This window comes from Erithacus rubecula, assembly GCF_903797595.1.
Source record: "Erithacus rubecula genome assembly, chromosome: 6".
In the NCBI taxonomy this organism is placed as follows: domain Eukaryota; kingdom Metazoa; phylum Chordata; class Aves; order Passeriformes; family Muscicapidae; genus Erithacus; species Erithacus rubecula.
The window spans coordinates 25,112,406-25,127,177 of record NC_136688.1 but is presented as its reverse complement, the minus strand read 5'-3'; the positions used below and the strand labels follow the sequence as shown (position 1 = coordinate 25,127,177).

The window sequence follows — 14,772 nt, the reverse complement described above, 5'->3', positions numbered from 1 at the left end:
GCTGCTTTCAGAAAGGACGAAAGGAAACCCACATTCAAAAAGGATTCATATCAGGCAAACAAATAGAAGCAGTCTCTCCACCCTTTACATTTCTTCTGATTTTTGCATTTCAGTTCTTGCATCTGCAAAATGTCTGTGTAAGGAAGCATGTCATAACTTTTCAATCCTATTTTGCCAGTACTTCATATGCCATAGACCAGAAGCAAGAAACTGGGGAAGGAAGATGGTAACAGAGGAGGATTTTAAACTAAGAACTATTGCTGAGAATTGCTTTCACTTGCTGTCTTTGCCACTGTGACAGGTTTGACTTTAAGCCAGCATCTTATATTACATCCAAGTTGCTTAAGCCTTCAAAGGATTTCTGCAGAATATCGTCCACCATTGTTCTGTGGTAAGGAAAATAGAGCACATGTGAAGAAAATTAGGCAAACATCTAACTCTTAAATTTGTTTAATGAATTCAGTTGTGGCATCAAATAGAACTTCTGTAGGAATCTCTTGTAAGAGCTGCAAACTGAGATCTCGCCATGCAGAGTGCAGACAATTAGCAGCTGGAAAAGGCAAAGAAGGAAAAAATCATTTTTGCTTTGAGCAGAAGCTGTGTCCAATACTCTCTGCTCTGTTCTGATCTTTTCACAGCAGCAGATCCATTGCTCAGGTTAGCAGCTTTTCTTTTTTCCACGAATGAAATAACAGTGAGTTCGCAGGCTGTCTCTGGCAGACACTTTTGGCTCCCTCCTACTCTGTCTGCAGTCTCACTGTCAGAACACTCAGGGAGCAGAGCTGCATGCTCCATAATTTATCTTTCAGCCCATCCCACACTCATATCGCTTTGCAGACATGACAAGAAGTGCTAGCAATTTTAGAAGAACTGAGATTTTTTTATTTTGAATGTGGATGGGGTTTTTTTTCGTGTTTTTCTTCCTGGAGAATGTTTATTCATCTCTCATTCCTTTGCTTCAGAGGAAGAATGGAAATTTCCAGTGCCAAAGGAAAAAGGATTAGGACTTGGTTTTAAGCACAGGGGGAAAGGCAAGCTCTGTGGCTTTGAATTTTGGATCATTTAGGGACTAAGCTTCAGAATGTCATACAGGGACCATCGCTGCAAACCTTCATCTGCAACCTACATCTCCGCCGTGGAGGTGCTGCTCTCCTCCTGTAGAATGACCCCACCTTCTCCTTCTGAATCTGCTGGGCAGGACAGGCCTTTTCCAAAGATGCCAGTGCCAGCTTGGCACCCACCCACTGGTCAATCAGGTGCTGAGCTTGCTCCAGGAAATGCCATCTCAGCACCCAGCAGCGTGTCCTACTGTTCAAGGCTAGATGTCATCCTGGCACACGCAGGCCAGAGGAAAGGTTTTGGGAGTGCTAGTCACTGTGTCAGTTCTTCTGATGAGACATCCACATGTTCCAGTGCTTGCAAGGATCCTTGGGTCCACGGATATGAGAGGTCTGGCGCCCCATCAACACCTGCATCTTACAAGCAGTATTCAAAAAGAGAAAAATGCGTTCATCGTATTTCCCCTGCAAAAAGGGATCCCTTGAAGCTTGCTCTGTCTTTGCCATCAGATGTTCTTTCCTGCCAAGCTCCATCAAGCTGGACATCGAGCCTAAACGTTGATCTGTCTGCTATTCCAGCTGCTTCTGTGCCCCACAGCAAAAATCTGCATGCATCCCTGGAACCTTGTGATTCACTGCCACCCCAGCAAGGCTGCAGCCAGTGCAATGTCCAAATGTCAGACCTCCACACTTCAATGAAGCTTTACATTTCAACGTGCAGCTTGATGATAAAGCCTTTTCCAGCAGGTTCCCATGGAAGCAGTCATGCTCATTCAAGTCTGCTCGTGCCACAATTAGAGAAGGTGCCTGAAACTCCCTGTGGTCTTCCAGCACGATCCCAGAAACCAAAACAAGGTTTCCCTTCAGGTGGGTTGCCAGCCCTTCAAATCACAAGATTTCATGTGACTTCCTCCAAATATCCTGGCCTTCCCCAGCAGACTTTATCCAGAGATATATGGCTGTCTCCAGCTGTGCTGACTGGAAGAGAAAATTCAGCTAGTAGGAATGAGATAATGAGCAAGGATTTAAGTCCAGAGCTGATTGTCTTTCATAATTACTCCTCACCTAGGCCAGAGTTTAGGAAGACTCCATGTGATGGTCTAACACCTGCTCACCACAAGGTTTCCAAAATCACCTTGATACTTGCCACTCCTTGGCCTGCTGTGCCTATCCAGGTGATAAGAGAATTTAGAAGAAGCCCAAATCCAACAATCTTTATCAAAACACATGATTCAGAAAGAGCTGGTCCACCCTTTCACCCTGTGGAGATCGGGGCTGGCCTCTCTCTATCAGCAAACCCTGTTTGCTGCTCAGGATTGCTTTCCAGCCATTGGACAAGATCTGGTTTGAGGCCATCCCAGGAAACATGCACTGTAAAAAGTGTGTGCCCTGACAGCCTTGTGACAAACACAGCAGCTCACACCACAGCCTCAGCTCACAGAGACACCGAGGGCGCAGGGTGTCCATCTATCGCCGTCAACATCGCATCCTTTGCATCGGGCAGGAGGGTGGTGAAGATTTGCATTCCATTCTAGCCAACAGAAGATTTGCATTCTGCAAACAGAAGATCAAATTGTGTTCAACCAAGCCATATGGATTTCTTTTTGTGTGCACCCTGCCATGTCCCAGCTCCCTAGAGATGACTTGCAAGACAGTGAGAAATGCTTGTGTTCTGCTGTCACCATCAGCTGCAGCTTGATCCATGCCCAGTGAAGATAAGGACTCTGCTGTAATGGAGCACTTCACAAGAGTTTCATTTTAAACATTTGAGTGCTGTTGTTAATTCAGCATGCAGCTACTTACAGACTTTTCATTATTGGGCCATAGTGCTCAGCACTTTGAAGATTCAAGACTTCAGAGCCAAGAGCTCATCTTCTTCTCTGCTAGGTTGGCCTTGATGATCACAGAGGTCTTTTCCAGTCTAGTCAATTCTGTGATTCTGTAGTCAGTCTGGGACCTGGAAAAATTCCCCAGTGTAGTTTTTCATAGTTCTTTTCTGTTTAACTGTTTTCATTTCCTTACTTGTAAAATTATGCTGTATTTCTAAATGGTTAATTCCTGGGTTTGTAACTTTGAAAGTAAGGCTGGTTTTCAAAATCCAAAGTATTTAAGTATGTGGGAAGAAATTGCTTTTTTCCCCTCTTAGAAAAGGAGAGGCACTGCCCTTTCCTGAGGGAAACAAATGGAATGTAATGTCCACAGCAAGTCAATTTGGATATCCCAGCAAAGTTTCTAGCAGTGAAACTATGGGGAGTTTCAGAGGAGTTTAGTCTGCTTTCAGACAAATGTTTCATAAGTAAATATTTAATTGATGATATTGTTTGGGTGTAAGATTCTGGTCTAACACCTAATACTTACAGTTTAGGGATCAGTAGCATGAATTTTGAAGAAGGAGGAAATAAGTGTGAGGGAGCAACCATAGCAGTTATCAGAAAAACACCAGTTTTATCTGTGTTTTTTCCATATGTATTTCCAATATCAGATAACTATATTCTTATGCCAAAGATATAGCATGCAGTGGGGGGGGGTGGGGAAGGAAATTTTAAATGCATTCAACATTATATTTTGGAAATAGGTGGTGAGGACAGATGTCAATAATACAGTGATGTCAGTATGATAAAAAAATTTTATGTTTTGTTTTTGTAAGCAATTTCAGTGTGTTTTCTTCCTCTTGTGGTTATAGTATGATATCCTGTGTAACTTTAACTGAAATTAAGCCTAGTAAAACATTTTTGTGAATCTTATATATTCATGGTATCAAGAACATTTACTTACTTGATTGAAGCAAATTTTGGGCTTTTTTCAATTAATTCTCTTTAGTATTTAGTTTTGTCAGAATTAAATCAAACTTTATTCTTCTCTGTCTCAGCAGATAGTTTGGACTTCATTACATGCTTTAAGTGAAGATTTTTTAAAACTGGGAATAATTTAGGCTTTCAGTACAGGGTTAGAGCAGAAAGATTTTCTGTGGAGTTCCAGTAATCTCAGCAGCCAGCCCATGGCAGGCAATGAGGGGTAAAATCTGTGGAACTTGTTATACTTGGGAGGGCAAAAGCAGAAGAAGGAAGTGGATTTGCACAAATACCTAAAATATATTTTATTCTAGGGAAATAAAAACTGCTTTTCTTGGAATACAAATTTCTTTTGGGGCTGTATCATTTTCCAGTGTGTATGAATGTGAAGTTGTGGTATCCAGAGAGCATAGTTATGATAATGACTAAAATATTTCATTCAGTATTTCTCCAAACACTAGACCTGGCAGATGCTGTTATATAACTGTGTAAATAGTATTGGTTTCTTTTAAATATTTTTTTTCTTAATTGGACTTTGCTTTTAATTCAGCATTAACTTTCTGGCGGCAGCAATGCAAATAACTCAGAAATAAGGAAAAACTCCAGTTCAGTAGGGTTTCATAGAAACCTCTGTTTCTGTGCTTTACGTTGTTAGTAACCTGAAAATTTATTGCAGAAAATTTCAGAAATCTCAAAAAAAAAAATCCATTTTGTGGTTTTAAGCAACTTTGGAAGTCTTCACTTGAAAAGGAATCCGTTTTATAGTGAGTGTCCAAGTCTTTCATGCTTTTTGTGGCTGAATATTAAATTCCCAATGATGGACCATGATTCCTAATAGAAACAAACTTGAAAGAAAGTTTATACCTGCTGCACTCTGTGGGAGACCCTGGTAGGTTACCTGAGGAGAGCTATTCAGTGTTTTGTATTTGAAATCAATGAGTCTCATTCAAAGCAGGAGCTAGGAGACCTGTCTAAAAGTGTGCCAAAAAGTGATTTAATTAGCAGCATGCCAGTCTTGTGGCATGGGAGCCAATTTTTTTTCTGCTTTCAGATGGTATAACAGTTGCTTAAAACATTGTGGTTCTGATTACAGCAATGGCTGTTGTAAGATTTCTGTGTAAAAGACAAATGGAATTTTTTACCTCAGCTCTCCAGGCAGCAGCACTGTTGGTACTACAGGGGCTGCTCTCCTCTGAGCATATTGTCATTGCCTCCTGCCTCCTTGTCCCCTTTACAGCAATTTTCTTCCTAGGCACCAGTTTTCCTACTCAGTGCAAAGCCTTGGCTGCAAAGAGCACTTGCACAGGCTTCTACTTGGAGGGCTTAGTCCAAAGCTTTCAGTAGTCAGGAGGACTTTTTCCCACTGCTGTAACTACTGTAAATCTTTTTTTGACCAGAAATGGTAGATAAACCACAACATGTCTTGAGAAGCTACAGTACTTTTAAAGCAGGGTTTAAAACACCAAAATAGAACTCCAGCATGTCTGTGCTCTATCTCTGTGCACCCCAAACAGCAGTGGGTTAGATTCACCTGATAACTTTTTATTTCTGTCTTGGCAGTGGTATAAATATAGATGGTAATTATAAGTGGTTTAATAAAGCATTTCAGCAGACAGACCTGGAGCCCACACATTTTTCTTCTAAAGAACTAATTAAATCCAATAACACTCTAAAAAGAGATCTCTCATAATTTCATACACTTGATGAGTAGGACAGATCAAAGGATTAAAGTTTGATTGACAGAGTATCTGCCTTCAGGTGGGGCTTGTGTGAAACACAGAGGCATTAATGCATTCCTTTAGACCTGCTGGTGATTTATGAGCCAGGCTTACCATAAACTTGGGCCTGTTGTACAGTAGCCTTTCTCTTCTTGAGTGCAATTGCTGTGATAGGAGTGGATTACCATAGAACAGGCTGAAAATCCAGCCTGTGCATTTTTTAATATATGCACAATATTCACAGCCCAAAAATGGGTCAGAACATCAGGCCAAGTCTGGCTGTCAGTCCTTTTATCCACAGCCACCAAGGAGAGCAGAGTGGTGGCAGCAGTAAAAAAGTTCCTTAAGCAGCTGAAGATCAAGCATCAAAGCAAGGCAGTGGCTGAAATGTGGGGTCTGTCCAAGGTGGTCAGGGCAGGATCAGTGCACCTCAGTGCAGCTCAGAAGGGGCTGATGTCAAGGGCTGAGCCTCAGAGACATTCCCAGATGGGAGCAGGGTTCCATCCAGGGCCTTTAGTACAGTCAGACCTTGGCAAGTCCCTGTGGATTACCCCACTCGTGTTCTTACTTGGGAAGCCTCTCCTGCAGAAGATGCCCTGTGGGGTTAAATAACTCACAGCAGTCTGATTTCCCAAAGTCTGTCCAGCACAGTCACTTCAGTGTCAACCTTATCCATGAGAAATCTTTGCTCATGTCCCATTACCTGTAATTGGGGATTTTATCCTCCTGTTGATCATCACTGAGCAAGAAAACAAGCCTGTGGATAATTACGTCCAATGAAAAAGAATAAATTCCTGTCAACCTGCAGAAAAGCATAGTTTTTCTTGATCATTGATAACTATATTCTTTATTATTTTGCATTTGACAAAATTGAGTATAATGTATGGGACAGGTAATTGGGCAGTCATTTTTCTTAACACCAGAACAGAGTAAGGGAACACTGCAATGCTTTCAAGGCATGTGTGAATTAGTGGGAAAATGTGCACACTTGCACAGTGCTACAAGATGCAGAGGTCAAATTACTTAAAATTGCATTTGTTATTTTGGACTAAAGTCTTTCTGCACCACAAATTGACAGAAAAGACAGTAAATAAAATTAATGCAGGTAGGTTGGAATGATGGCCTGAAAAAACAAGAGAGGTATTGCACTTGGTACAGGTGCAAGCTATGACATTTTATCAGAAACAATCAGCTGCATAAATACAGGATGGGGACAAGCTGGTGTGACAACAGATCTTTGGAAAAGTTTCTGGAAGCTCATAGCAGATGTCAAGCTATGTCAAGCTAACTTGAGTTCATGGTATTGTATAAAAGACAAGCACTATTGACAGGCACATGCTGAAGATTGCAGCTTGAAAGGCACTCTGGCAGCCTTATTACTTATTGCCACTTGTTACATCAAGCCTCAAAATAAGTGGAAATTGAGAAAACCCAGAGGAGAGCAATAAGGATGATCAGAATGAAAAAGACACAGCTATTGTGGAATGATCTATCAGGTCACTGTATTAGTAGAATTAACCTGGAGAAGACAGAAACCCCAGTGTGCAGAAAGTCTGTGAATATGCACAAGGCTGAAGGAAATATAGAAGGAATGATATGGATGTGATCAAGAGGGCAGTATGTAACCAGGTGTAGCAATAGCCATGCATTTTCAGGCTAGATGTTTGGAAAATCCTGCTGATGGTTGTGGTAATAAAGCACTGGTGACAGGCTGGAAAGTCTGTTATGGGAACCCTTCCAAGAAGGAATCATATGGACAACTGTCAGATATGACAGTGATCTTGCCTGGGATTACAAAGAGGGCTTAGACCTCTGGAATTCACTGCCTTGTGACTTAGTGGCAGTGGTGAGACTGACAGGTCACTTTCCTTAGCTAGTCCTGTTAATGTTTCTCTTTCTTGCTCAAGACCATGGACTTCTAATAATTAATTTCCAGCTTCTGTTGCCTCCTGTTCCTTTTTTCCCTCTCAAGTGTGCTCTCAGCAGCAGAGTTAATACCTCTTCTCACATTTTTGAATCAAGATAATGGAATAATTAATTCACTGAGAAAAATAATAAACTTTTTTATAGGTTTATTTGAAAAGCAGTGACCTCGGAAGGTCTGTAGATGAAGTGGAACAACTGATAAGGAAACATGAGGCTTTTGAGAAGCTTCTGGCATCACAGGATGAGAAGGTAAAAAAAAGAAACAACAAATATTCTACCAGCTGGAATTCTGTGAACTAAAAATATATATATACTTTTTTTTTAATATGGTAACACTTTGAATTGGTGACAGGTGTGAAACACCTGATATGCCTGATATGCTTGATTAAAAAAAAAATGGGGAAGCTTAGGGAAATAAGAGGCAGAGCAGACAACAACTGTCAAAACACTCCATGCCCAAGTACTTGCAACAGACAGGAAAACCACTCATAAGCAGAATAGGGGGACTTGCAAGAAGAAATATTTAAAGCAGGCCATATTTTATTATGGATATCAGAACTTTCTGCTCTTTTCATTTAAAAAATACTTTTAAGCAAGCAAGTAAAATAGAGTAGGTATTTTACAAAATGCAGTAGGTATTTTGACATGAAAATAAAGTTGTCAAATTACTTAAATAAGCATTTGGTGTATAACAGCTGCACAAATAAGCACTTCCCTGCACCTTTGGAATAGATACTGAATTCTTCACCTGTGTGTTAAGGAATCTGCCTGGCTGGTGGCCACTGCTGTAACTCACCCAGGCTAGGGCTAAGCTTAAACCTGTGGCTGTGCCTGGGTTCCCCAGAATGAATTCCCAGGACTCTTGCCAGCTCCCTGCCAGAATGATTGCTCATTTGGAGAGCTCCATTGCAACACCTGGTTTCCAGTAAGCAATAAAATCTGAGCACTCATGGATGTCATGCTTGCTCCATGACTCCTTGCACTGGATAATCAGTGGCATAGGGACTCCTGAAGCTATAGCTTTAATTAATTTATGTAGCCAGGATGCACCATAGATTCCAGTGACAGTAATGTCATAGATGTATCATAGTACAGGATGAGGGGGGATGCTGGTTAACTTGTCCCTGAGGTTCTCAGTTCATGATTTTGTTTTTCTCACACCACTTGGAAACATAAAAGTAATTTCAGATCTGTTGCCTCCTCAGATGATGTCTCTTCAAGAACAGGCAAGCAGACTGGGAAAAGCTGATGGACTGGAAGGGCAAAAGATTCAGCACAAACTGGATGTCATCCATGAGAGGAAGCGTCAGATCAAGGATCTGTCCCAGAGAAGGAGAGAGAAGCTGCAGACTGCCCTTCTTCTGGCACTTTTCTACCAAAACTTGGAAGAGGTAAGAAGGTTTTAGACTGGGATGGGGATGTAAAGCAGAGGAACCACCTACCTCTACTGGATGAAGTGCTCACTCTTGCCAGCCATTATTTGGTGGATGGATGATCTGCTCTGGTGTGGCAATTCCTGCCACACTCATCCCAAGGGATGCTCCAATGCCATTCCTGTTGCTGTACTATTGCTGTGGCATTGTGCCCATTACAGCCACTTCACTCATCAGAAGCTCTGCTAAAATAAAACAGGTGAAAGGAGAACTGCAAGCTAATACATGTTTTTCCTTTGGTGGGGAAGAAAATGTATTTCAAAGTGGAAAGCATCATGGCCTGGGCACCAAGCTTTATTAGTGGGTGCTTTGAAGGGCTTCAAAACACTGCTGTGACTCAGCATAGCTCCTGAGCTTCTGTAGCCTGGCCTCTGCAGAACATGCTGGTCCCTCTTTGTCCCCTGTTCTACCCTTAGTCTGTAAGTGAGTAGCTCTGCTCTGTCACTACTGTTGGAAAGACAAACTAGGTCAGCCTTTCAAAGGGCAGCACAACATGTGTGACTGAGAACTGTGATGGCATCAACAAGAGCACACAAACCCAGGGACACATTTTTAAGAACTCGTGTTGGTCTGGTATCCACCCCTTCTGGTGCTGTGTCCTGTGGAATGTCCTCAATGTTTTACAAAAACAGAGCTTTTTCTTTTTCTTTTTCTTTTTCTTTTTCTTTTTCTTTTTCTTTTTCTTTTCTTTTTCTTTTTCTTTTTCTTTTTCTTTTTCTTTTTCTTTTTCTTTTTCTTTTTTTTTTTTTTTTTTTTTTTTTTCTTTTTTTTTTCTTTTTTTTCTTTTTTCTTTTTCATTTCTTTTTCTTTTTGTTTTTCCTTTCCTTTTTCTTTTTCTAAAATTCATCAGAAATTATTTATACACACAAACATTAACTTGTATTATTTGGTTATACCTTTACTGTCCCAGGATAGGACAGTAATGAAAATCCACCAGTAATGGCTTGTACACCATTTGGACTAGCAGAGGGGAGTGAATGGACTGGATAGTGCATTGCACAGGGGTTATAATTTCAAAAGAGCAATTTCCCAAAATCCTCTTGGTAGAGAAATTGTCAATGCCCTTCTAGAGATACAATTAACCCATTAGGTAAGAATACTTATTCATTTCTTTCCATCACTCTGTAATTGTCAAATCAGTGTTTGGGCTAGGGGTCCCACTTCATTCTTGAATCACACACTTAGAGCACAAGATTTGGCCCTGCATAGTGAAGAACATTTCCCTGTTCTCATCCACTTTCTCCATATAAATTCAGCCAAGAGTTCTTTAGGGAGTTTTTTCTCTCAGCTTATGTATTCATTTACCTCACCAGCCTAGAACCATGGCCTACTGCTGCAGAATGTCACCAAGAAATTAAAAAGCAAAAATCTTACCTTAATACCTTTCTTCCTCTTTGTTGGATAGAATGGAATGTTTAATTTGATTTTAATTATATTCTGGGTGTGTACAAATTCATGTATGTCCCCACAGGAATGATAAATTCAGGGATGAGTTTTGAGTTTGGCTGTGAAATCAATGAGATCATTGCTTATTCTTACTTATTAAGAGAACAAGACCCATAGCTCAGGTCTCACTCCCCTGAAAACTCTCTGTCCTGCAAACAATTTAAGTAATTTCTATTGATCAAACAGAAATTTTTGTGCCAGCAGAAACTAGTGATCACTTTCAACATTAAAATCCTTCTAGTTACCCTCTAGAAGCAATTCCATAGAGAACTACACACATTAGTAGCATGACCCACAATAATTAACTCAAGAGATCACATGCAGTTTGCAAAATAAAACTCTCCCTTCTACAGTAGAAAGAACTACACACATTAGTAGCATGACCCACAATAATTAACTCAAGAGATCACATGCAGTTTACAAAATAAAACTCTCCCTTCTACAATAGAAATATGATGCTTTTGTGTCACTCAAAGAAGTGAGACAGTCTTACAGACTACCCTACTGCAAAAAAGTCTGTAGCTCAGTGTTAATCTGCAAGGTAAATGAGCAAGCTGGTACTTAGAAACATTTAAGTTATTGCAGAGGGAATATTATAAAGTTAAAAGTTTTGACTTCTAAAGCTGGATCTGGGTTTTAATGTTGACTCTGAAACATGCTCATGATATTAGCGGTACTTTCTTTCCTTTTCACCCTGTACTTAAGGGAAAAAAAACATTTACATCTTTATCTCAGGGGAATGAGATGGAGAATCAGTTGTTATCTCTGGATGCCTGGAGCAGGCACATCCCTTTATATGCTTTGCATACTTTTCTCATTAAAAAATTGGTGTAGTTTACCATTTGTACTCGTGAGGTTACAATAATTGATATTTTGAAAAAATATGTTTCTAAATTGGTAGTGCCCACATTTTCTATGACTCCCCTAGAAATAAGTCTGGTTTTTGCCTACACTGAGCAAAACACTGGTTTTTCTGTTGCCTTCAATGAAGTGAAAATGGCTGTCCAGACAACTGTTAAATCTTTCCATAGAAAGACCTTGGGAAAACAGATCAGCTTTGCTTCACATCCAGGTGTGGGCATAAGGCCAGGAGAAGGATCCCTCAGTCTCTGGAGCCATCTTAAACAAGCCTTAAAATAAACCAGGGCACTAAGAGTGCAGGTGTTCAGTCTATCATTAAAGGCACTGCTTCTAATGAAAAAGTAGGAGAGGAATCAACCTTAAAGTCGCTTTATCCTGGGGATTGGTTTGTTTTCATTCCAACTGTATGGATGAGCCTCCCATTTTAATAAGGAGTCACTTAAGTGACACTGAAGCACGAATGTGTGGCTGGGAATGGGAAAAGGCCATCGAGGAGGGTGTTGGAAATGCAAGCAGCACATGCCAATGTGTAGCCCTGGGCAAGTTTGGCATGGCCTGTTTGACTGTGCTTTGGAGGGAACCAGTTTCTGGAGAGCACACTGCTAGGGAAAGATATTTCTGTTATTGTTTATAGAATCTCAGCAGCTGAAACAACATTTCAAATCATTAATTAACAGAGAAAATCCTCCAGCTGACAAGTCTTGTGTGCACGTAGTGCACGGTTCCACAAGGGCAGCCAAGATATTTTGAAACTAATAAAGCTGCTCTTCAATTTGCAGCTCTTGTGTTGTTAAAACATTGCATTACTTCAGTGCTCTGAGGATGACAGGATCAGTTACAACATTATGTCAAGTGTTCAGTTCCCAGTGTTTTGATGGATAGAAAATACTTCCTTCAGTGCTAAGGGATAAAGTTCAGCAGAAATTAAAGAAAATTGTGGAAAACTTGCTATCCTTTTCTGCTAAAACTTAACTATTCTATTATTCTTTTCTTGCTATTTATTCTGCATACTTTAAAATCCCCTTAAAAATTCATTTCCTAAGAGAAATGCATAACTTCTGCTTTGTTATCTCTTGCAAATCATCTACTTTTCTGAAGCTGATATTCCTGACTGGACCATTTTGAATTTCATGAAGCATGAAAACAAATGCAGTTGTATTTCCTTACAAGTAATCTGACTAGTGCTCGGGCCCTGTCAGCAAATCTTTATTTGCGTGGCATTTTCCACTCAGGTCTCCCAACACCACTGACATGAGGAAATGTAAGTGCTGTTTTATAGGTGAGGCACCGAATTCAAAAGAATCTTTACCCAGTTTGCAGGTAGGTCCATGGCAGGAATACCAGATGAAACTCAGAGCCTTAACCCCCAGACTCAATGGTCATAATCTCATTTTAAATGTATATCATGTTAAGGCTCAAAGATTCTCTCTACATAATCTAGAAGACTGTATAATCTGTTAATGCCATGTGATAAAATCTGAGGTATTAAATGAATTTTTCATTACTCCTGTGGCCCGATAAAAATCAGTTTCATTCCTACCTGCTTTTAACAAAGTAGAATGAGTTCAGAAACTGGAGATCCACCTGAGCTATCAGCTCCCACTCCATGTATCCAGCTCAGGTACAGACCTTGCATGGAGTAGTGCCATACCCTGGGAGCAGACCCCCAAAATCCCAGGCAGTTGTGCTAACCTGGTGCCTCTCGACTTTGCAGGCAGAAGATTGGATCAGTGAGCGCATGCAGAAGCTGGAGGATCCTTCCATACAAGACCCCAGCAATCTGCAGGACAAGATGAAGCTGCTGCAGAAACATCAGGTCTTTGAGGCAGAGATTCTAGCAAATGAAGAAATCATCACAGCTGTTAATAAGGTGACCCTCTCACTCTGTTACTGTTTTTACAGATTGTTACTGGTCATCCAAAGACTGACAGACTGATGAAATGTAAAGGAAGAGTTGCTTACTCAACACGTCTGCATCAATTATCCTGCTGGTGTGATAAGAACCCAGTTCCTTGCCATGGAAATTTATTGGTGTTAATTTACAACAGGGAGATACTTTTTTTGTTCCACTCAGGGAGCTTCTATTCCTTATAGCCTAAACAGGAAAATACACACTTTCTTCCTTGCCTGACATGATTATTCCTACAAAAGGCAAATAGGATTTCATGCCCAATTTGTGAATATTCTTGTTGGAACTGGATGAATCATATAGCTAAAGGGCACAGGCATCTTTCTTGGTGCTCTCATTCCACAATATCTTTCTTGGCAGGGAAATATTCAAATCCCAGTTCTCTGTGATTCTAGATTCCCTCCAGATGTAAAAGCTTTCCAGCTGGCTGTATCATTTGGATGACAAGAATTTATATTTGTAATCTATTGTTCAATCCAGGTTAGGAAGGTGAAAGACTCTTGTAAGGAAGGTCATGCAACATGGTAATCCTATTAAAAATTAATGGCAACTTCAATTTCTAATTTCTTCTTCTGAATGTGAAGAAAGGAGAAGCCCTGGTGTCAAAAGGCCACCCAAAATCAGGAGAGATCCGTCGCCAAGTCCGCACGCTTCAGGAGCACTGGGAGAAGCTGAAGAGAGCTGTTGCTGCTCGTGGAAAGATGCTGGAGGACAGCCGGGACTTCCTAGAATTTCTGCAGAAGGTGGACCAGGTGGAAGCCTGGATCAGGGAAAAGGCAAGTGGATTTTACTATTTAACCCAAGCAGCTCACTAAAGACTTGATGTTAGCAATGAAATTCTGATGAATGTGTCAGTTTCCAGGATATTTGCTAGTGATTTTTTGTCTGGAAGAATCATGGCAAGTTCTACAAACAATATGAAAGGAATGACTGAACAAATTCTATGGAGTCTGTCCATACCAAAGTTAACAGGCCAGTATTAGCACATCTTCTCATGTAAACTGTGCACATGAAGAGTTTGTGATCATCTGTGGCCATCTCATGTGTCTCTACTGAGACAGAGAAATGAAAGCAGACTAGAATGGAAGAGACTTGAAGCATCTGGCAGCTGGCCTTGACTCACATTGTAGATCAAATCTGAAAGTTTCTCTTTGTAGGAGTGAAGGAAGAATCACTTTCATTCAGAAATTGCTTCCATAGCCAGTAATAGATCAAGAAGGAAGTTGGGACCAAGTCTTGTAATTACCTAAAGATCAGAAGAGAATATTTCAGAAGCTGGAGGTGGTGATTTACAGACACATCACAGAATTTACTGCATCAGGATAAGCATTGGGAGTTGCTGTGTTCTTGTACTCTTCACCTAAACATTTGTCTGTTTGCTGCTTATTTCCCCAGGAGGTCATGATTAATGTAGGAGATGTGGGAAATGACTATGAACACTGCCTGCAGCTCAAGAAAAAGCTGAATGAGTTCCGTGGAGCAACGTCAGGGGTAAGAGGTGTTTTCCATGCTCATGTCTTGCGTGGCTGCAACAGCAGGTAACTCTTTAGTCCAGTCAGCAAATGCAATTTCAGTGCTTTGAGGAGGTGTAAGACCAAAGTGATATGAGGCATCACTACCTCAAAAGTC

At 40.7% G+C, this 14,772-nt stretch overlaps 1 protein-coding gene across 1 annotated transcript in view; it reads left to right on the top strand.

Annotated features, from left to right (window-relative positions):
* SPTBN5 (spectrin beta, non-erythrocytic 5) overlaps positions 1-14,772 on the top strand; it is an 88,491-nt gene that overhangs the window by 42,992 nt on the left and 30,727 nt on the right. Inside the window, exons 35-39 of the mRNA XM_079309170.1 lie at positions 7,639-7,743; positions 8,700-8,885; positions 12,949-13,104; positions 13,728-13,919; positions 14,539-14,634. Coding sequence (XP_079165296.1) covers positions 7,639-7,743; positions 8,700-8,885; positions 12,949-13,104; positions 13,728-13,919; positions 14,539-14,634 — 735 coding nt within the window. The remainder of the gene's footprint in view (positions 1-7,638; positions 7,744-8,699; positions 8,886-12,948; positions 13,105-13,727; positions 13,920-14,538; positions 14,635-14,772) is intronic.